The sequence below is a fragment of the Eumetopias jubatus genome, unplaced genomic scaffold (genome assembly GCF_037043125.1).
Source record: "Eumetopias jubatus isolate StellerSeaLion01/CBP00866 unplaced genomic scaffold, mEumJub1_p1.0 scaffold_10, whole genome shotgun sequence".
Classification (NCBI taxonomy): domain Eukaryota; kingdom Metazoa; phylum Chordata; class Mammalia; order Carnivora; family Otariidae; genus Eumetopias; species Eumetopias jubatus.
The window spans coordinates 120,220,877-120,242,233 of NW_028274816.1; the positions used below are offsets into that span (position 1 = coordinate 120,220,877).

General features: G+C 53.7%; 1 protein-coding gene and 1 non-coding gene across 2 annotated transcripts; one reads left to right on the forward strand and one right to left on the reverse strand.

Annotated features, from left to right (window-relative positions):
- Window positions 1-81: 81 nt before the first annotated feature.
- LIG3 (DNA ligase 3) lies at window positions 82-20,315 on the reverse strand. Its single transcript, XM_028109183.2, has 20 exons — window positions 20,046-20,315; window positions 17,169-17,719; window positions 14,802-14,945; window positions 12,809-13,006; window positions 11,698-11,849; window positions 10,652-10,818; window positions 10,463-10,540; window positions 9,847-10,015; window positions 8,202-8,357; window positions 6,425-6,556; window positions 6,002-6,081; window positions 5,001-5,088; window positions 4,549-4,626; window positions 4,097-4,220; window positions 3,383-3,525; window positions 2,960-3,034; window positions 2,406-2,552; window positions 1,704-1,911; window positions 1,322-1,389; window positions 82-386 (listed from the first exon to the last, which is right to left on the reverse strand). The coding sequence occupies exons 2-20, from the start codon at window positions 17,713-17,715 to the stop codon at window positions 153-155; spliced, it is 2,988 nt and encodes a 995-aa protein (XP_027964984.2). The 5' UTR covers window positions 17,716-17,719; window positions 20,046-20,315; the 3' UTR covers window positions 82-152.
- Window positions 20,316-20,939: 624 nt separating this feature from the next.
- Window positions 20,940-21,041, forward strand: LOC114214042 (U6 spliceosomal RNA). The gene has a single exon (XR_003610316.1). It is a non-coding gene; the product is annotated as a U6 spliceosomal RNA (small nuclear RNA).
- The last annotated feature ends 316 nt before the right edge of the window (window positions 21,042-21,357 follow it).

Below are 21,357 nucleotides of genomic sequence, written 5' to 3' on the forward strand. Positions count from 1 at the left end.
AGCCCAGCTGGTGGGTTCTGGAAGACGCACTGCTTGGAGAAGAAAGGCCATCCCCTCCCCCCCACCCCCCCCCACCCCCGTGTCCTTGCCGTCACCCTCCAGCCCACCGGCCCCCCAGTGAGTGCGGCTGAGGGCAAGGGAGGGCCACAGTCCTAGCAGGGGGCCAGCAGCCTTCGTTTCCGGATACACGCCCAAATCCACTCCGGGGAGACCTGCTGGGCCTCAGGGTTCTTGTCCCCGCTACCCAGCACGTGTGTGGCTGAGGCCATGTCAAACTCCTGCACCAGATCCCCATCGAATGCCACAAAGTAGCGTCTGAGGCGGCTGAAGTCTGGTGTGGAGGGTGGCAGGTAGAGCCGCACCCCTGTGAAGATGTCCAGCAGCACCTGCAAACACACAGCGGTCAGCCCAGGCCGGGGGGTGGGGGGGACCACCACCTCCCTCAGAGCTGACTGCAGGGAAGGACCAGGCATCAGAACGCCAGTCCCCCAGCCCCAGTCTAGAGGAAAAGGAGGCAGTGCTGGTGGATCCCCACACTGGGAAGCTGGAGAAGGGGAGAGTGGGTCTTTCCAGGCTCCATCCAGTGGGCAGGGCCAGTGGCTCCTGGACTCCGGGGTGCTGGTGGACGGGGCAGTGCGCGGCGCCCAGGTAGTCAGACTTGGGGGTCAGCAGCCCCGCTCTGCCGAGGACGGGGGCAAGGGCTTCAGGTAGGGAAAAGCTGGGAAAGACTGCCTGCTTCTGCTGGGGACTAGGCTGGGGGGCAGGAGAACCGTGTGGCTCCACCACGTGTACAGAGACCCAGTGTGTACCTCGGTACCTTTGGGCCAGCAGTCCCCCCGGGGCTGAGCCTAATTTCCGCATCCAGGAGGGGCCCAACAGCTGTTTTCAAACCAAAGACCAACAAGGGCGGGCACCAGGGGACGGCGCAGCAGGTAGGACGACACCCGCTCCCCGCGGGCTGGGTCTGTTTGGGCCCTGAGCACAAACTCACACAGCCGCACCACCCAGACCGGGCTCTGTCCCGTCTTTAATATAAACTGTGACGGGACCAGCAGCCCGGGGGCAGCCTGTGGCCTCTGTCACCCAGGCCGGGCCGCTCTAGCTCCCGCCCACCGGCGCGGCTCTCCTTCGGCTCTGTGGGCTGGCTGGCCGCCTCTGCAAGGCAACGGGAGGGCACAGGGTGGAGCGACCGTCCTGCGGGGCCTGCCCGGGCTGGGGGGGGGGGGGGTCTGGCCACTCGTCCCCACAACACCTCACAAAGGCCTCCGCTCCTCTCCGTGCCCATGGGCAGAGCCCCGGGCCCCGGCACCCTTCCCCTCACCTTGTCTGGGCACGGGGTCTCCTCGGGGGCCTTCCGCTTCCGGCCCGCCTTCACAGTCTGCTGCTGGCCTGCAGGGGAGAGCCCGGGATGGGAGCTCGGAAGGCAGGGGGCAGCCGACGCAAGGGCCAGGCCCTGGCTCTGCTGGGCGCCGAGGAGGCCTCTGGCTCGGAGGCGGCCTCTTCCCGGGTGTCACACGGGTGCTCCCCCAGGGGCCGGGCACGCAGGTGGGCTGAGCAGATTGGGGGGGGGGCGCCCACGGCTGGACACGCCACAGCAATGCGGTCCAGGCCTGCCGCGGTGGGCACGGCGAACCCCGTGCTCTGTCCTGTGAGCTCTGCGCCCGTGGCCCGCTCTTCACCACCCGCCCCCTCCCTCCTCTTACCGCCTCTGCTGCTGGGGCTACTCAGCCTCCCTCCTGCCTTCCTGGTGCCGGGGGAGGGCTGCTTCGGGGAGGCCCTGGAGGCCTTGCGAGTCCCCGCAGGCCCCGAGGCACCCCCGTTCTCTCCGCTGCTGCCCCCTGTGGTGGAGCTCCCCTCCTCTTGGGCCGCCACGGTGAAGTCGGCCCTCTCCTTGGACAGCTGGTACAGTTCCTGGGGGGGGGGCGACAGACGTCAGCGGCGCTCAACCCCTTCCCAGCCACCGGCCTCTGCAGCAGGATGGAGGCCCGTGCGGCCGAGGAACAAAGGAGACAGAGACAAAGGGCAGGGAATAGAAGCTGGCTTTCTTGGTGCTTTTCTGAACTCCGGCCATTTCTTGAGTCATCAGTGCAAATCACTGTTCTCTGTCCCCAGGTTCTTATCAGCAACGGAGACTACAGCCTGGGGCCCAGCCTGAGCAGGAGGGCGGAGGCTGAGAGCTGCAGAGTTCCCTCCTCGGGGGCCCTGAGGCCGGCAGCTCTCCCTCTACTGCCCTCCTAGCCCCATCTCAGCAGATGTGTGTGTGTGGGGGGGATGCTGCGTGCACACACACGCACGTGCACACACATGCATGCGCACACGGGGAAAGGAGAACGCGTGAGCAGGCCAGAGAGCCAGGGCTCCAAGGCTGGGACGGGGGTGGACACATGTGAAAGGGAGGCTGGCACCTTGAGTTGGGGGAGGTTAGTGGCAGATTTCCAGTCTTTATCATCACGGATGCGGGTGCAACGTGGGAACCGGATGGAGATCCCGTCGGCCGTGTGCGCCTCAGACTTGGAGAACTCAGCCCCCGTGATCTCCCACACGGCAGCTTTCTGTCAGGAGTTCAGTCGCCGGTTAAGAAGGCAGACTTGCCCGCCACCAGCAAGAAGCAACGCAGACTGGCACTGGCTGACGGGCGGGAGATGGGTCCTAGTCTCACTGCCGCTGCAGCTATGTGACCGAGGCAAGTTCCAGCTCTCCTCTGGGGCCCCAGTTTCTCTGTCAGTGCGTGGAAGGAATGGGCCCAGTCGCTTCCAGAGCAAACCATTTCTGCGTCTAGGGGATGGTTCATCTCCTCCTGCCCCTGCTAAGGACCATTCCTCAGTGCTGACTGGCCGGCCCATCCCTTGGCCGGAACAGTCCAGACCCCCAACCTGGGCTGAGAGGGCGTGCCTGTGGCGCTAGAGAAGCGGCAAGCTCATTCTGTGGCCTGGGGGAGCCCAGGCCACTGGGCTGGTACCTTTGGGTCTGGGACTATGAAGTCAGGATAGTAGATCTTGTTGATTTTCAGCCAGCCGGGTATCTTGCTGGGATCCTGGAGAAAAAAAAAAGATGCCATCCTGGGCCGTTCCCAAGCCAAAACGAAACGTAAACCCCCCTTTGTCAGGGGCTTGTGTGAAGAGGCAACTTTTCACAAAAAGCTGACCCTCACCCCACGGGATCCTCCCTGCCCCGAGAGGGTGTGGCCAGGGGGGCAGGCGGGCCAGCTTCCACAAGGTGGGCACGCAAAGCCTCTGAAGGCCTACTGCACTACTCCCACGGCCAAGCAGCGGCTCTCCTTTCTGCGGACACAGATGAACAATCCCTGTCGTCCGCCAAGCACAGCCAGGCTTGGGGACGAGGTCCAGTCCAGAGGCCCGGGCCAAGCAGCTCCCCTGCTCACCTTGCTGATCTTCACCATGTCCAGTTCCTTCTGCAGGCGGGCAAGGGTCGCGTCATCGTGGCCTCCTGAACACTTGGTGACTGTGCACCACTTCTGGCTGCTTGGGTCATAGCAGCCCATGAGGAAGATGGACATCATGCCACCTGCGAGGGGGGGTGAATTAAGTTGTGGATGGAGGCCTGGTGAGGGGCAGCCTGCTGGAAGGGAGAGGCCTGAGCCTTGGCATCAGAGTGCCAAGCTCACCTCCTAGATCTACCTCTTACTAGCCGTACAAGTTTAACCTTTACGAGCCCCATTTTCCTTTTCAGGAAACTGGGGATAATCGTATATAACTTGTTAGACTCTGGTGAGGAATAAAAAAAATTAAACAGTGTCTGGCACATTGTCGACTCAAGACCGCGCACCTTCCCCCCAAGTCAGGAGATTTTTGAGGTTTTCCCTGGGGAGAAAGTGGCCAGGCCCCCAGAAACTAGCTGACGGTGGGCTTCTTTGTGCCAGAGGGCATGGGATATTCTTGCCTGACCTCTCCCTGCCCAAGTCTGTAGCTGTCAGATGTCCCTGCCTGAGGTGACATGGGCTGGGTCGGGGCCCCTGATCCCACAACTGTGGGAGGCAGGATCAGCTGTGCCGGCAGACCACGCCAGTAAAAAGGCCAGCTACACCGAGTGGTGCCTTTCACAGAAGCAGCACCCCAGGGGCCGAGGCCATCCTTACCTTTGCTCCCTTGCCCATAGAAGGCCCCAAGGACCACCAGGTCAGCTGTGTCCGCCATGGCTCCCTCGTTCAAATAGTCTTTCTTCACCTTCAGCCAGTGCCGCTTTCCAGGCTCGTATGTACCCTGAGAGAAGAGCAGAGAGAGACTTCAGACTAGAATGGGAACTCCAGGAGGCTGAGATTTACCTTCTTGACATTTTGGCCTTACCAAAGTGCCCAGGCCACTCTGAGCAAGAGCCCTTAGCTCCCGGCCCAGGGAACATACACAAACCCAGCCTCCGGATCCAGGGCGGATCCAGAACAGAGCCCGTCAGGCCCTGGAAAGGCAGCCCTGCTGCCCCCCCAGCCCCGGCCGCCTCAGACCGCCACCGCCCTCTACTGGCCAGGGCGGGAAAGGCTGGGGGTGCCGAGAGCCTGTGGGAGCAAGCAAGCAAAGGGTGTGGGCGGCTCACCTTCACGTCCTTCAGCACCAGCCCTTCCAGCCCCTCTCGGATGACCCGGTTTATCATGTCGGCCAAGTCCGCAGCTTTCTGAGAGTAACAGAGAGACGCTGAGGTCGGTGTGAGAACAGAGAGCACCATGGTGGGGAGGTGGAGGTGGTTCCCTTTCGCACATTAGCAAAGCGCCCGCTGCAAACAACCCAACTTGAACACACTGAGCAAAGGGCTCGCAAAGCAGGCGTTCTCCCAACCAGAAAGTGGCTGCAGCCTTGAGACACAGGGAGCCCAGCTAGGAAGGATGTTTCAGGGCCTGCCCTCGTACGTGGAGACTCAGAGACAACCTACACACAGTGGCAGCCCCGTGAGAAAATGAGGACTCATTCTCCCCATCACATCTGACCAAGGGGCTCTCTGCCCTGCTTGCAAACCACTAGGCTACTGTCTGGGGTGGGGTCTTTGCTCACAGTGACTTGCTTCATTTCTGAGAACATGATCCGGTTGGGAATTTCAACCATGTTATCATGAAGAAACTTCCGCCGCTCACACAGAGGCCTAAGGGGGACGAGAGAGCGGAGGTCAGGTCAGGCCCCTCCCACCCCCATAAAGAGTGCTGAGGAGGGAAGCCCCCCAGCCTCACAGTTCTGCCTGTCGGGGGTGACAAGGGCTCCCTCGTGACCAAACGCGGGCAACTGTGAGCTGTGGGACGAAGCTACTTCATCCTCGTAGTTCGGGTTTCTGTCTCGGAGCTGCGGGAGGACTGGCCTCTAGCCCAGACCGTCTGGTCCCATATGCAAAACGACTCCCACTGTCATTTCTCATCCATGCAGCCGCCCCCCTGCCCCCAGGCCCAAGGCTGGCTGGTTCTCAGGACCAAAGTCCTGACAAGTTTCTCCCCTTCCCCTTTTCTCCTCCCCCCTCCCCCCTCAGTGACAGGGCCAGGGTGGGAGGGTGGGGGCAGGGACACATGTCTAGGTGTGCAAGGGATCAATCCTGGTTTCTCAGGCCCAAGAATCTGCATGCAGTGAAGTCAAGACCGCTAATTCTCCCTCAGACGGTCCCACCTCCAGGCCTCCTGTAGTGCCCAGCTTCCTGGCAGACACTTCCAAAAGCAACACCTGAGCTGAAAAGCACCTGCCTCGTGGCCCCTTGGGGGCTGTTTGTGGAGAGAGAAACTGAAAACCTACACTGTTCAGTCTGTTTCTCTCAACAGTCCACTTTGCTGGAGCACAGAAACGTCTGTGGGGATCTGGGTTTCCTCTCTGACTTAAGCTCTCAGGAAATGCAGTCAGCAAACTGGCTCTCACAGTGAGTTGAGGAGTTCAGTGTGTGGCAAGTGTGCGACCTCTCGGCTCCCTCCTCCCCAGTTCCTGGGCCCAAAGAGGCACAGGCTTCAGCCTCTTCCCCTTCCTCCTGTCCAGTCTGAACCCCCACCTCTCAACCCAGGAACCAAAAACAGATCTCTCACCTGTCCATCAAGCTGACATCATTGAAGTAGATACAATCAAAAACAAATAGGCAAACATTAGCATCCTGGAAGGCAGCTTTCTGTAAGGGAAAATGAGGTAGTAGATATACGAGGCCAAAAATGAGCAGGTGTAAAACGTGGACCCGTGAAGCACTGGACAGAACAGTCCTTCCTGTATGCTTTTGGAAGCCCCTGGACCACAAGGGCACCCGATTCTCAGTTCTCAATACTAGCTCCTTTTACGTAGAAAACAAAACACCCGTCTAAACTCAGGGCTACATTCAGAATCAGTCCAGAAACGAAGAATAAGCCCCACCCTGAATGAGTGACGGATTCCCCTCCGTCAAGAGCAAGAGCGCACACAGAAACACGCGCACGTGCGCACACCCGCTCGCTCCTGCACACCTGGCGCTGAGCCAGTACCTTGTGCACTCCCAGAGTCCCAAAGGGCAGCGGTTTGCCTGTCTTCGTGTCAATCAGGAGCACCTCAGAGTCCAAGATCATGCTGTGGCCCCCGGGGAAAGCCTGGGGGATGTAGTCCTTGAAGTGAGCCACCTGGGGGGGCAGAAAGGGGACTCAGGTGAGGGAGGAACAGGCAGCAGTGACCTAAAGCCGAGCCAGAAAGCAAAAGCCAGGCCCGAGAAGGGACACGGAACACCAACTTGCGGACGGCAAATTCATGTGCAAAGCAGCCTGAGGCCTTGGCAGCCACCGACAAGAGAGGAGAGGAGCGTCTGAGGCCCAGGAAGAGGTCGGCCTGGTGCAGCCACTCTGGGCCATGGAGGAGAGTTGGCAGGAAAAAGGAAGAAACAGGGAGCTGAGTATGCGGGGGGCGCGGGGGCAGACAAACGCGGGACGAGGAGGAAACACGGGAAGGCAGACAACTGTGAGGGAGAACAGGCGAGCTACAAAAAGATGGATGGAAAGGAGGAAATGAACCCCCTTAGGAGCAGCAAGGAAACGGGAGGGTCTCCGAGTGGGAGCTCAAAACCTACAGCCGTCTTCGAAATGATTAAGAGCGGATGTTTGCAACCAAGAGTTTTTCCCGACACAGGCGGAAGCCCAGTCTCTGAGAGTTCCAGACAGGGAGCAGTCCCACTGGAACCCCGGGCGGCCCCTGCCAAGTGATGCCAGCCCTGAGGGTCAGAGAGCATGACTGGGGCCTGAGTCCTCCCCTGGGCAGGGCACCCAGGCCCCTGCTACCTACGGTGCTCAGAGCAGGGGCAGGAGAGGTCTGTCCTGCCGTCCCGCTTGGCGTCAATGCCCAACCCAGCTCTTTACAAAGCACAAGTACAGGAGAGACCAGGGACAGCCGGTGAGGGAGAGCAGGGAAAAGGGCTCTAACTCTGAAAAGCTGGGCCCAAACTTCTGCGTAACAGAGGTGCCCCCTGGGCAGCTCCCCAGGAGCAGTTCCGGGGCCCCGCGGAGGCCAGTGCTTAGCTCTCCTCTGGACACCTGGAATGAAGGGCTCCAGCGGGAAGGCAAGGGTGAGGCAGCACGGAATCACGCAACTCATCCGCTCACCCCCAGGGCTCTGAGGAATGCAGCCGGTCCTAGCACAGAAAGTCCCAGCGCTCACAAGCTACTGGGGCCAGGTGTCCCAGCTGCTCCGCCCTGAGGAGAGTCCAAAGACTCACAGAGGCCCTGGGGGCTGAGAAGGACTGAGGGCCAAGGTTCTTCATGCCCCTTAACGAAGGACAGGAGTCTGCACTTTCGAATGTCCCCACTGGACTGCGTTCACATCAGAATGTAAGCCTCCAGGTGCCTCTGTCCACGATCCGCTGCTGTACACCCACCACCGAGAAGAGCGCCCGGCCCGGACTGAGCCCGTGATAAAGCTTTATCAAACAGACTCATGAATGAGCCTCACAGCCCTTTGTCCCCGAGCGGTGACTTAGCACTGGGGAGCGCACAGGACACGGAAACACAGAAGACAAGCACAGCGAGTCACGTGCCAGGTGAGCTCCCTGCCCCGGCATCACTGCGGGCCCTGTGCTGACTAACCCGAGTCTGGGCTCTTCGGCTGTCCCCGCGGAGCAGCCCTTCATTTTAAGACTCCAAAAATAAATACATTCCCTCAACAACTACAGGATAAACCCGACTGCGTCCCGGAGCTGAGATGACTACAAGGAAGCCTGGCCTTGAGGTTCTTCGGGGCAGGAAGGGAAAGAAGTCCCCCCAGAGAGGAAGGGACCCGTACCTTGTGAGGCAGGACAGGCTTGAGGCTGCGGCTGAAGTAGTTGAAGTGGTCCCCCTTCTTATGCACCTGCACTCGCTCCCCATCGTACTTGATCTCAGAGAACATGCCGTTAGGACACTTCTTCATCGCGTGCTCGATGGACTTGCAAGCCTCGGCCTTGGGGTGGGGAAAGAAAAGCCTGGAGACTTACAGGTGCTCTTCAATGGGGGCTGCTCAGCACAGACAGCCCCAGAGTCCAGGTCCCGGGGCCTGCCGACCAGAGGATACCCTCGGGCCAGGCTGCTGAAGAGGCGAGGGGCGTGGACAAGGCTAGGCAGTGCCCTATTCGGACTACAGCGTCGCTGCAGTGGACACGGGAGCTGGCTTTTTGAGGATCACGAATGCGATCCGTGTTAGAGCAAATAAAATTCCACTGAAACAGCATTTCGTTTTTCTTTCAGTAGTTCAGGATCCTGCACGGCCCTGGCTTGCTAGTAAATGCAGTACGCAGAGGGGAGGGCAGAGTGTAGGTGACAAGGAGGCTGGCAGGGCAGCAGAGGTCAGGGATCATTAGCAGAGGACCCAGGAGGGCTTCTGCACACCCCAACGTCATCCTGACAACCTGACGATGACCGACCATCCTGGGGGCGGGTTTCACTTCACTGCATCCTCGACGTGCTATCTTACGGGAGAGACACCGATTTCATTTTATGGATGAGAAAACGGACGCTTGAAGAGCGTAAGTCCTCACTTAAAGGTACACAGCTCGTGAAGGGCAGGAAGGATGCTCGAAGCTAGGCCCAACTCCAAAGCCTGTGTGGTTCACCACGAAGCGATCTAACCCACGCCACTCTGGGAATAAATGACAGGCTGTAGAAGAGACTCGAAGAAGAGTCCCTATAGAAGTCAGAAAGGCCACGAGTGCAGGTGCCGGGAGCCCTGTCCCGGGCATGGAGATCCCACTACTTGGGGGCTGGCTCTCCCACATTCCGGGTGAGAGAGGACACTTCCCCAGCCCAAATGCAGAAGTCTAATGGAAGGCTGTAGTATGTAACGCACGAGAAGGGCTCAGGAAAGGCACGGCACCCCACGGGAGCAGCCCCAAGGCTCTCACTAGGCAGGGCAGCACTGGTGGGGGCCCCCGTCGCACAGAAAAACCTAAGCAGAAAGGAAATCCCAGTTCTCGCAAAATGAGCAGAGCCTCAAGATGATCTTGGTCACACCTGGTCTTCATTCCTTAAGCTTCTTCTTTCCAGAAGAAAGAGGCCAAGGCCCCCTGTCCTAGGGAGCTGGGCTCTGCCGCTAACTCTCAGAGCTACTTTGGGGTAGGTCACAGAACCCCGGGAGTTACTTAACACAGCCACCCGTCTACAGGAAAGACGACCGGTAAACCATGCTAGGTGGATGCTTCAGAAAGTTTCATACAGCATTCACGCAAGGAATGAAAAACCAAGAAAGGCTAAGCAATTCCTTCAAGACTCTACAGCCTGCTGTTGGCCGAGCTGGGCCTCGAGTGCAGACATTTCTACTAGACCACACTGTTTTCTCCTTCGCCTCTACAGACCCACTGACACACACCTTTCCGCACGTGCTCCGTGCCCGGCCCCCCAGCTCACAAGGAAGGTTGGAGCATCAGAACAAAGCAGGGCCGGAGGAGCAGCCTTACCAGCATGGGCTGCACTGGCGTCATCAGGGAAGCCTGGACGCTCAGAGCTCGTCTCCGGCCTGGCTCCTTCTCCACCTCCTGCTCATTGCGGAGGACCCGCTCCACCACGTCCTGCAGGTTGCGCGAGGCTTTGAAGGCTTCATAGGCATTGGGGTCAAGGGCATCTAACCTGTCAAGGCAGACAGGAGCAAAGAAACAAAAACCACTGCCTTTGACCTCACTGCTTTAGATAGCGGTCAGTTCTCGCAGACAGGAGGGATCTCAATATAGGGCGAAGGCTTATGTTCCCGTCTAAAGGCTTCTGCAGGGGAAAATGCTCTTGGAAAACGCAGCAATTTTGAGATCCTGGGTCTATGTGGAGGCTGCCTTAGCAAAGACGGGGCAAGCAACTCATACTCGATTTACTGAACATATTCCATACTTTCAACTGCATGATAAGGGTATTGTGATGTTTTATATGAGAAAAGGGAGGCTGAGCGAGGTCAAGTGAGGGGCTGCACAGGAAGGAGTAAGGCAGAATCAAGACTTGAATCCAGACTGGGACTCTAAAGCCCTGACACCAGCTGGCAACAAAGGAAGTGGGCAGCTTGGCTGTCAGAGAGGGGCTGGTACTTACACGTGCTTTGCACCCGAGTTCATCTTCAGATCATGTTTGATCAACCTGATGATACACTTGAGGTCATTGGCTGTACACCTAGGGGTGAGGCACATTCAACTAGGTCTTTGAAGAGCTCTGGACCCCCAAACCTTCCTTTCCTGGTGATTCCATCTCCCCAAACCCATCCCCATCGGGCAGCTCCCCCACCTGGAGGCAATGTCCTGCAGGGCCTGTTGCTGCTCATCCTCCTTGGTGAGCTTGGAGAGCCGAAGGAGGAATTCATCCACCTCCTGGATAGTAAGGAGGCTCTTGACAGCTGGGGGGAAAGACTTGCTCTGCTCAAAGAAGACTCTGATGGTCTCCGACACGTCGCCCTGTCTCCAAAAATCAAAATGGCTGCAACCCCAGAGTGGCCAAGTGTATCCCCCAAACCCCCAGGACTAAAGGTGAACCAGAGATTTCAAACACCACTTCTGTCCGCACCTCACACATACTAACCTCATTCTTGGAGAATCTATCCCACCCCCAGTTCCTGGAAACGGCACCTCTATCCACCAGAGGATCTGGCCACCAACCTGCCTTGGCTGAGAGGTGACGCAAGGAATAATCCAGGACTGAGCCAATTTGATTCCTGTTAGAATTTGAACCTAGAGGGGCACCTGGGTGGCTCAGTCAGTTAAGTGCCTGACTCTTGATCTTGGCTCAGGTCATGATCTCAGTCAGGGTTGTGAGATCGAGCCCACCTGCCCCGTCAGGCTCACACGCTGGGCGTGGAGCCTTAAGATTCTCTCTTTCCTTCTGCCCCTCCCCCACATATTAAAAAAAGAATTTGAACTAAGAAGCAAATATGGTCATCAGATAAGGCGGGGGGGGTGCTTGGATATAAACTTTCCATGCTGCCCAAGCTGGAGTCATGAAAAAACAAAAGCTGAATGTTATACCAAGTTGTACTGGAAAAAAGCAAGAAAAAGCTGCGTCCAGAACAGCAAGCCCAGGAGAGACCGTGGGAAGTCTGAAATTCTGTCCCTCGAGATCCAGGCCTCTCGGGGCTCTGCAGGAGTAGGACCGCAATCCTCGGAGCCTTGTGCAACTGACGCCTGTCACCTCACATTCAGCTCTCATAAAGGAAGCTTGCCCAAATGGGTTTCAGTTTCCCAGAACAGTATGTGCCCCAACCAGAAAAAAAGAGGTTGCAGGTGCCTAGCTTGGGAGAACCCCACCTGGAACACTGCCTACCCTCCCTTTTCTCTGACCTGCTCTAGGTCTCGTGCCATATCATCTGGGTTGCAGTTGAAAATGCGGCTGAAAAGCTTCACGATCTGCTTATCATTCAAGTTGTAAACACTCTTAATAACACCCGGCAGCAGCAACTTCACTGTCAGGTACACGTCGCCGTGGAAACTATCTGGAGACAGAAGAACGGAGGCCTTCTTGAGAAATGGAGCTTAAACAAATACATAAACTCAAGGAACTGAGAGAGAGGTCTACATCGCTGTCTGGGCTGCCACAATGCCCTGTGAGTTTTGTTACAGTGACAGAGGCCACAGCATTTGGTGGCTCGTGGCTCCCAAGTCTACCTCCTCTGGCTGAGCTCCCACAGGGCAGGGCCACACTTCCAGTTCAGTGTCCCTGGTGAGGAGCACACTACAGATGCTCAGTGATGATTTGACAGATGAATCAAAGAGCTGGAAGATTCTATTCCAGCTGTGCCCGTGGGTCACAAAAACCTGATCAAACGTGCAGGATAGGGAACTTTCCTCTTCGTCAAATGCAATACGTTCTTCTGGCCTCCTGGGGATAAAGTAAGGGCAGAAGAAAGAGCGATACCAATGTGCTCTGAGCAGAATTCGCTGCGTTCTTTGTGGGGCCCCATAAGAAGTAAAAATGCAGGACTCTCTGTTCAAAATTATTAAGAATTTCAAGGGGCCCCTGGCTGGCTCAGTTGATAGAGCATGCAACTCTTGATCTCGGGGTTGTAAGTTTGAGCCCCACGCTGGGTGCAGAGATTACTTAAAAATACAAAATCTTTGGGGCGCCTGGGTGGCTCAGTCGGTCGGGCGTTTGCCTTCGGCTCGGGTCGTGATCCCGGGATCAAGCCCCGAATTGGGCTCCCTGCTCAGAGGGGAGTCTGCTTTTCCCTCTCCCCCTCCCCCTGCCCATGCTCGTGTGTGCGCTCGCTTTAATAAATAAAACCTTAAAAAAAAAATCTTCTAAAAAAGAGAGAGAGGGAATTTCAAAATGATATTAAGAGTATTAAACCACGTGTGAAGCCCCGTGCAGCTGTACGATTCACACAGCCATGAAACCGGCCATAGCTCTGAGCTCCTCAGAGGAAAAGCCCATCCAGGATGTTCTGGGCCCCACCTCCTGCTGAACCTCTCCGAAGAAAGTCCTGGATGATCTGGGTCTTCGTGTTGTAGCTAGGATTCTCAGCCACCATGGCACACAACTTCCGAAACTCGCGAAACAGACAATCCTTGTGCTTGGGGTCACATCTGCTTGAGGACAGACTTGCCTTAGGGGGAGGGCTTGAGCGGGCTCCCCCAGAGTTGTTGGGCTTGGCTGTTGGAGAGAAAAACACCAGGGATGATTCATCTGCCTTGCTGAGAAGGCAGGCAGGCAAACTAATAAGCACTCTGCTGGTACTCTATACGGAGCTTCACTCAAGCGCCCAGGACGGCCTGGGGGGTGGAGACCTTCACCTGTCGCACAGGCAGGGCACCGGGCGCCACAGCTGTTAGCAGTAGAGAGACAATGGCTTCGCACCCGCAGAGGCCCAGCTTCTTTATACAAGTGCTGCACAGAATAAGCGGACCTCAGAGCAGTGGTAAAGCTGCCCCCAGAAAAGTGGGGAAGAGAATGGAAATAGAAGCCAAGGGACATGTTAGTTGGTGGGAAACTGTCCCTGTCGCAGACTGTTGGGCTCAAAGAAGGCTTCAAGATGACCTGGTTCAATCTCTTCTCACTATGAGGAGCCCAAGGCCTGAGAGAAGGCATTCCCTCCAGGCCTCTGCCACTCCCACCCACCCCCCAACAACTTCTCAGTGCCAAAATAAAAGGCAGTCAGCAAGCAAGACGTTCCTCCAGACACCCCCAAATAACTCCAACTCTTGAGTGATCCTCTCTTCCCTTCTTCACAAAGCACGTTTCATCCTGCAAGCTTGCAGCAGAGCCATCAGCAAGTAGGCTGCTGATGTAAGCTTCCTCTTGTCTGGGGTCTGTAAATTATAAATCCATCCTCATCTCTGACCTGGCATCTGAAGAGGATTTTAGGGGACAAAATCTCCAAAGTGTCGATGTTCAGCAGGTTGCAAGACTTTAGAACACCCCATTTCTCTCAGCTCCTCCCAAATTTCCCTCCCTAGGACCCGGACCCTTCCAGGAACGTGCTATCCTTGTTGCCACCTGGACTCTTCTGGCTTTGGCCTACCACCAAACAAAAACAAACTGCAGAGTTTTAAAAATAACAAAACCCCCAGAAGAATCAGGCACTGTTTCTGTGATCTCTCCAGCACTCCTCATGCGAATACTGCAGGGTAAAGGACACAGGTGTCACTGTTCCCCCTTCACAGAGGTGGCCACAGAGGCTCCGAGGTAAAGCCACCTGCCCCTGTGAGCAAGCTGTCACATGACAGCACTGGGACCAGAACCCAGGTCTCCCAACTTCAAGTCTGTGCTTCTTTCATGCACTTAAAGCCACCTCTCCACAACTTCTGAGTCTGTGTGTTTGGCTTCACTTTCTTTACCTGAGTCAGTCACAAGAATGTCTCCAAACAAAAGAGGCAACAGAGTGCAGGGTAAAAGAGCACAGGTGTTGGGAGTCAAACCGACCTCACCGTCAATACTAACTCCATAATGAACCAGACATCAGCTTTCTCATTTGTAAGATGGGCCTCATAAAGTACTTCCCAAGGTTAACTGAAGAACAGACGAAACTACATAGGTGAAAGCCCCTAGCCCAATGCTACCTGTTATGTAAAGGCCATGCAGGACATCTTCCATACTTTCATCTCTGGTTTGGGCAAGTTTAGGGATGCAATTTCTCAAAATCCCTTCATTACCAAAATACAAGGAAGTTATAGGGCAGGTTATAATCATCTCCATCTGACCCAGGTGACTACTTCAAGCAGAAAAAGTCTTGAAAACACAAGTATCTTTTGCTGCAATAGAGATTAACATATACAGAAAAACGCTATACCAGTGGAATGTTGAAAATAAGCCATTACCTGCCTCTGCTCAGAGGGAAGCGAATTATGAATGAGGCTAGACAGCACGGAATTTTCACTCTTAGCCAGAATCCCAAATAGGATTCCAAATTAAAAGGACCATAAGAGCTAAAGTATCTTTAATCTCTCACCTGAAAAACCAGAAAATTTCCGGGGATTGCTATTGGTGACAAGTGAGGCACCTTTCACTGGAGAGGTCACCTGGCCAGTGGCTGTCAGCTTAGCCTGCACGACGGTTTTCTTCTTTGGTGTGCCTGTTGCCTTAGAAGACAGATCTGTAGGGCCCCCAAGAAAGGGAAAATATGTTTCAGTGAAAGATCCCTGAGAAAAGCTTCCAAAGCATTTAACAACTGCTCTTACAGCCTTGCTGATAAGTTCCTACCACGGCATTACTCCAAGGTTGCTTGTGGACTGGCTGATCTTTTTGAGTGGAGGCAGTGGGTAAGACAGTCCTGGGGGGGTTGGGGGGGGCAGTTCGTGGGACAAAAGACCCCATTACTCTTTACTCCTATTAGTAACTTATATTTTCATCAGCACTCTCCACCTCTTATCCCATATATAATGATATCCAGATCTGGGAAAAATCAGAACCCATACCTCCAAAGATAAAACCTGGGGACCTCGGCTCCATGGAATTAACCCCAATTTATAGATGAACTAAAAAGTAAAATGAAGATGGAGAACAGAGCATATCAGGTTGGCACAGGCAGGGAAAGCCCCACCCACCGTTTTTTGAGCTGTGTTTGACTCTACCTTGTTTTTCTCTTCCTCTGAAGGAGATTAGTCAAGAAGTGGCCAAGGCTGGGGCCTATAGCCAAGTCAGGGCAGAACGGGGAGCTTGAGAAAGAAGTATATGCAAAGTAGCTTTCTCTCCTGGAAGTCTCTCCTCTCAAAGAATAATGATAGATAGGTGCCCATTTTTACTTTTTTGCCCATTTTTAGAGCCACTGCCAGAGTTCTCCCACAGTGACCAGAACTATACTTAATTGAAGATATGAATATTAAAGATGAGCACATGGAAGGTCATAAAGGACTAACTGGATTTGGAAGTTTCGGTGTAAGATTTCTAAAATATACACACGTGAATGTCTATGTATGCGTGCATATACATGTATCTATGTGTGTATATGCATGTGTTTTGTGTGTAAACATGTATTTCCTAGTTCTATCTGCTGAAAGGGCTTAAAAGCAAAGATACCTCATGGCAACTAGGATACACAGCATCTAGATTTTGGTCTCGAAAGCCATTCCCCCAGTAATAGGAACCAGGATTCTTCAGAGAAATGGCTGGTTCCAGAGTTGTGATAGAATACATATAAGGTAAGCCTAAGAGGGGCACCCGCCTGGCTCAGTCGGTGGAGCACATGACTCTTGATCTTGGGGTTGTGAGTTCGAGCTAAACGTAGGGTGTAGAGTACTCAAAAATAAAATCTTAAAAAAAAAAAAAAAAAAGTAAGGTAAGCCTAAGAGCATACTGTTATGCTTAGAAAGTAAAGAAGTACTTTAAAACATTAAAAAAAAAAAAAAAAAAGAGGCAGCATCCAGGACGCAGAAACCAGCTCAAAGGGTTTCCCAAATGGCACAATATGGGACAATTAAGTATGGAATTAATAAAATACAGTAAAATTATAAGCCACCAGGAAAAAGTAATCCGTGAGTCCGTATGATAAACACTGAAAGATAAGAGGGGGTGATGGAAGATACTCTATTCAAAAATATCAATGTCATAAAAGAAAGACTATGGAAATGTTCCAGATTAAAGGAGGCCAAAGAGACAACAAAATGTGATACTCGATCCCAGATTAGGATTCTACAGTGGAGGGGAAAAAAGCTACAAAAGATATTGTTTGACCAATGGACAAAACTGGAATACAAATGGTGCATTAAAGTATTACAAGAAGGATCAATTTACCAGAGTTGATTGTTGTGTTATGGTCACGTGAAAGATTATTCCTATTCTTAAGATACACAGACTGAAGTATTTAAAGGCAAAGGCCATAATATGTGTAACTTACCCTACAATGGTTCAGGAAAAAAACAAGCTGTGTGTGTGTGGAAAGAGGAACAGTGCACATAGGAACACAAATGATAACGCAAAGAGAACAAAATGTTAACAGGTATGTTAGGTAAAAGGAATGTGAGCTTTCTTGGGCGCCTGGAGAGTTAAGCATCTGCCTTCGGCTGAGGTCATGATCCTGGAGTCCCGGGATGGAGTCCCACATCGGGCTCCCTGCTCAGCGGGGAGCCTGCTTCTCCCTCTCTCTCTCCCCCTCCTCCCTGCTCATGCTCTCTCAAATAAAATCTTAAAAAAAAAAATATGAGCTTTCTTCTTATTCTCACAACTCTTCTGTTTGAAATTCTTTCCAAAAAAATTAAACAAAAAAAAAAACTAAACAAAAAAGAAGGAAGGAAGGAAGAAAAAAAAAAATGGGACTCTACTCTCCTTCTCCTTTTTTCTCTCAGCACCATATGGTGAAAAAGCAGTAGTCCCTACCCACCTGCAATGTGCTGGCTTATCTGTTCCTTCTCATTGTCTTCCAGCTCTTCCCAGCCTTCCAGCTCTGTGAGGTCCTCGATTTTTTTTGTGGTAGCCCGGGCCCGCTCCAGTTTCTCAAACATGCATTTAATGTGATACCACTCTTTCATATCACCCCCGGACTCTGAAAAGGGGTTGGGCACCACTTTGCCGATCCGGCACACCCCCTTCACAATCTTTTCCTTGCACTTTTTGCAGCCCGCCGTGCCGCGCTTGGCATAGTCCACACAGAATCGTTGCTCGGCCATCTCACAGGGGCCACTGCAGAGTCCCACATGCGCCCCTGGCAAAACAAGGCAGGTGGCACGTGGTCTTAGATGGCCTTCCTGGAATGACAGAGCAAGCTTTCTTCTCTGGAGGAGGCAGTGCCCATGAAGCAGATCTGTTTCTGACCAATGGCTGAACTGTCTTCTGTCAGGCCAGTGATGTTGCTGTCGGAATAGGCACAGTTCTTTTCGCCTGAGTGCACGGAGGGTTGGTGGGAAGAGGATCTTGAAAGTCAAAGTCATACAGCTGCGTGAAAGAGTGAGACGCAAGAAAAGTGAGATATGAATGAGGAGCTAGGCTGCCACTTTCCCTAAAGCCCACAGTCCTAATACAGTCCATGCTGACTAACCAAACATTTCCCAAAGTATTAAAGATTTATTGCCTACAGGATGAAGAAGAGTTCCAGAACAGGAAAATTCAGTTTGCAGAAGGGTGTTCAAATATCTAATGTACACATGTACATCTAGTAAATCACAATCGAGAGAATCAAATCCAAATAAAAGCTTTTCTCAGGCCATCAGCCATACCCGATACTTAGAATGGATAATGACTCCTAAGTATTACAAGATCCTGAAGTTTCTTTTTAGTCACCAAGAAAAATTACATGATATTCGTGAAGTTTTTAACATGAAGTAGAACATATATATGCCATCCTCAGAAAATAAGTCACTATACAGATCTGTGATGTAATCAGATGACCTATTTTGAGAGGCAATTAAATGGAACCTAGAACCAGACTGCCTGGGTTCATATCCTAGCTCATTAGCTGTGTGACCTTGGTAGGTTACTTAACCTCTCCCTTCCTCAATTTCTCAACTGTCAAAATGTGGATAACAAAACTACCTAACTTGTCATTCTAAGAGTAAAGCCCCCCTCCTTTTTTTTTTTTTAGATTTTATTTATTTATTTGACACAGAGAGAGACAGCGAGAGCAGGAACACAAGCAGAGGGAGTGGGAGAGGGAGAGGCAGGCTTCCTGCTGAGCAGGGAGCCCGACGTGGGACTCGATCCCAGGACCCTGGGATCATGACCTGAGCCGAAGGCAGACGCCCAACGACTGAGCCACCCAAGCGCCCCTAAGAGTAAAGCCCTTAGAACAGAGCTGGGCATAGAGCACAGGTTCAGGACACATTAGTTCTTATTACCATCAGCAAAGCAGTTATCCGTTAAGCAGAGGCTCCCTATGTGCAATTAGCCTATTCACAATGTATCGCCTACAGGGAATCAGGGAATGCTGAAGCAACTGGATGGCAAGAAATCAAAGGAACTGATAAATCACCCCAAACGGAAGCAGGGATTATGTCCACACGGTATCCTCCCACCTTTTCATATTCATATTTTCTAAAGTATCTTCATCGTTATAATTTTAAATATACGGGAAATTATTTCTGGCCTGCACATGCTTTGCAGTGAAATTGTTATTGGTTTATAACGACAAGCAGGCTTTCCTTCCTGTTGAGGAAAGCAGGTGGATCGGAATCAGGGATGGGAGTGCGACTGTGACTGTCCAGTTCAGGGACTGTTATTTTTGAGAACTCCCTTAACTCATCTGCGTCTCAGTTTTCTCATTTCTAAATATGGAAAATAATACCTACCTCACGGGATGACTGGGAAAATTAAAATGAGTCTATGGAAGGGCTGGGGTGGGTGGGCTCTGAACTCCCTGAAACCGTATACAAAATGCACATAATTCATAAATGTACACTTTGTCAGAGAGACGGTCTACAACCCCGAGAAGTTCAAGAACTACAGAGGTGAGGTATGTGAGTCCGGCAGGTCCATCAGAGCAGCACAGAATGAATTTCCACACTGTCCTCCAGAGAGCGTTTGGGCAGCGCGCCCCCCCTTCCCGAAAGAGCCGGCTAGAGAGCGCCTCGCAGCGCCCCACCCTCCGCGGGACCCGAGGCCCAGGCCCAACTTGGCCACGAGGAGGCACCGTGCTGCTCGGCGCAAGCCCGTCTGCCCCGCAGCCGCCAACGGCCGCGGCTCAGCGCTTCCTCCAAGGTGGTCAAGAAGGAAACCGCTGGGGCCCCAACGCAGCCCGCGCCGGGAAGCGAGCGCCCTGCAGCCGCAGTTCCCGGGGTGGGGGAGGTCCTCCCCAACGCCTTCCGGGAGTGGGCAGGGGCTACTGGCCGTCGCGGACGCCCGGGGACGCCCGCGGAGGAGGCGGGGAAGCGAGTCCCTCGGTTCGGGCAGGCCGGGGGCGCAAGGACACAGCCCGGGGCTGCGGCAGGGAACGCGGCGGGCAGAGAAAGGCTCCCGAGCTCGCACCAACGACCACCGGCTTCGGCTCGGCCAGCGTGCAGACCCGGGCCGGCCAGAGCGGCCCCACAGGGGCCCCGGGGGACCCTCCCACTGGCGGAGCCGCGGGGGTCCCGGGGAGCTACGGACCAACCCCCGTGGGCTCCCGGGGGGCAGCCACGTCACGGAGGGTGTGCCCCGGGGCTCGGCGGGCGGGCACGCGGGGGAGGAGCCGAGGGGGCCAGCTCCCAGGCCGCGCCGAGCCCCGGGCCCCCGGGGCCCCAGGACGCCTCCCTCCCCGCTGCCCGGCCCTGCCGTGCCTGCGCCTCACCTGCCTTCCCAACTCCGGCGCACTCCGCAGGCCTCGCAGCGGGCGCCCCCAGGAAGCGCGCCGCCACGACGGTTGTAGCGCCTGTCTCTTTAAATCCGGGTCCTTGAGCCCGCCGCAGCGCGCAGGCGCAGAGGTCCGGGCCCAAGCTGCTCCACGCGTCCCCGCCCCCCACCTGCCACGTGGGCGGTGGTCAGGTTAGGCGGAGTGAGGCTTTGAGAACCGGGATGGGGCTTAGGGTGGTTCCCGGCTCCGTATGGCGGCGGAGGAAAGCGGAGGTGCGGTCACGTGGTGTCAGTTGGGCTCTCCCCCGGGCCTGAACTTCCGGAGGACCCACAGATTTGATCATGATGTTAGGGATGATCCAGTTCTTAAAGATAATGGTTGAGAAAGTGTATTGTAATGAGCTTGGGGAAGGCAAAGAATGCGCCTTTCAACCTATTTTTCTGTATTCCTTCTGTCCTGTGTCCCGCACAGTGCCTGGCACATAGTAAGTATTCAATAAATAGTATTGAGTTGAAAAGAGGCACTAGATATATAGATACAGATTTAAAGTGTAAAGGAGTGACGGGGAGAGTATTGGATTGTTCAAAGTGTAGTGTCATTTTAAACCTCAGGTCAACTTTTTGAGGAATTAGGATGGCTTTTTTTACAAAAGAGTAGCAGGCTCAGAGAACATAAGAGAGTTTGAGTTCGGGGTTTAGGAACAGCAAACAATCGGAAATTGTTAGGTAAGCCAAAATCAGATTCTGGAGGGAATTCTGTGCTATGTGAAAAAGAGCTTGGCTTTTATTATGTAGGGGATGGAGAACCATGAAGGGCTTTATGGAATAGTAACTACTTTCGAGGCTGGGTAGGGGAGAGACTGAGGCAAGGGAAGAAATTAAGAGGTTCTTGGTACTTGCTGGAGCAGCACATATACTAAAATTGGAACATACAGAGATTAGCGTGGCCCCGTGCAAGGATGACCTACAAATTCCTGAAGAGTTCCATATTATTAAGGAAGATTTTTTTCTTTATTGTATCTGTATGGGGTGGTGTATGCTAAGTAATCTTACTGTGGCATTCATTTCATTATGTAAGTCAAACCTTTATGCTATGTAGGCCTTAAATTTATGTACTGATGTATGTCAGTTACATCTCAATAAAGCTGGAAAAAATGTTTCTTGTGGTGATCCATGTGAGAGATGAAAGTGGCCTGAACACGCTCAGTTAGTTGGGATGGAGAGGAAGAGACATTTTTAAAAAATACTAAATATTTGGATTTTAAATTATCTTCTAGACAAAATACTACTCATTTACCTAAAGATGAAAT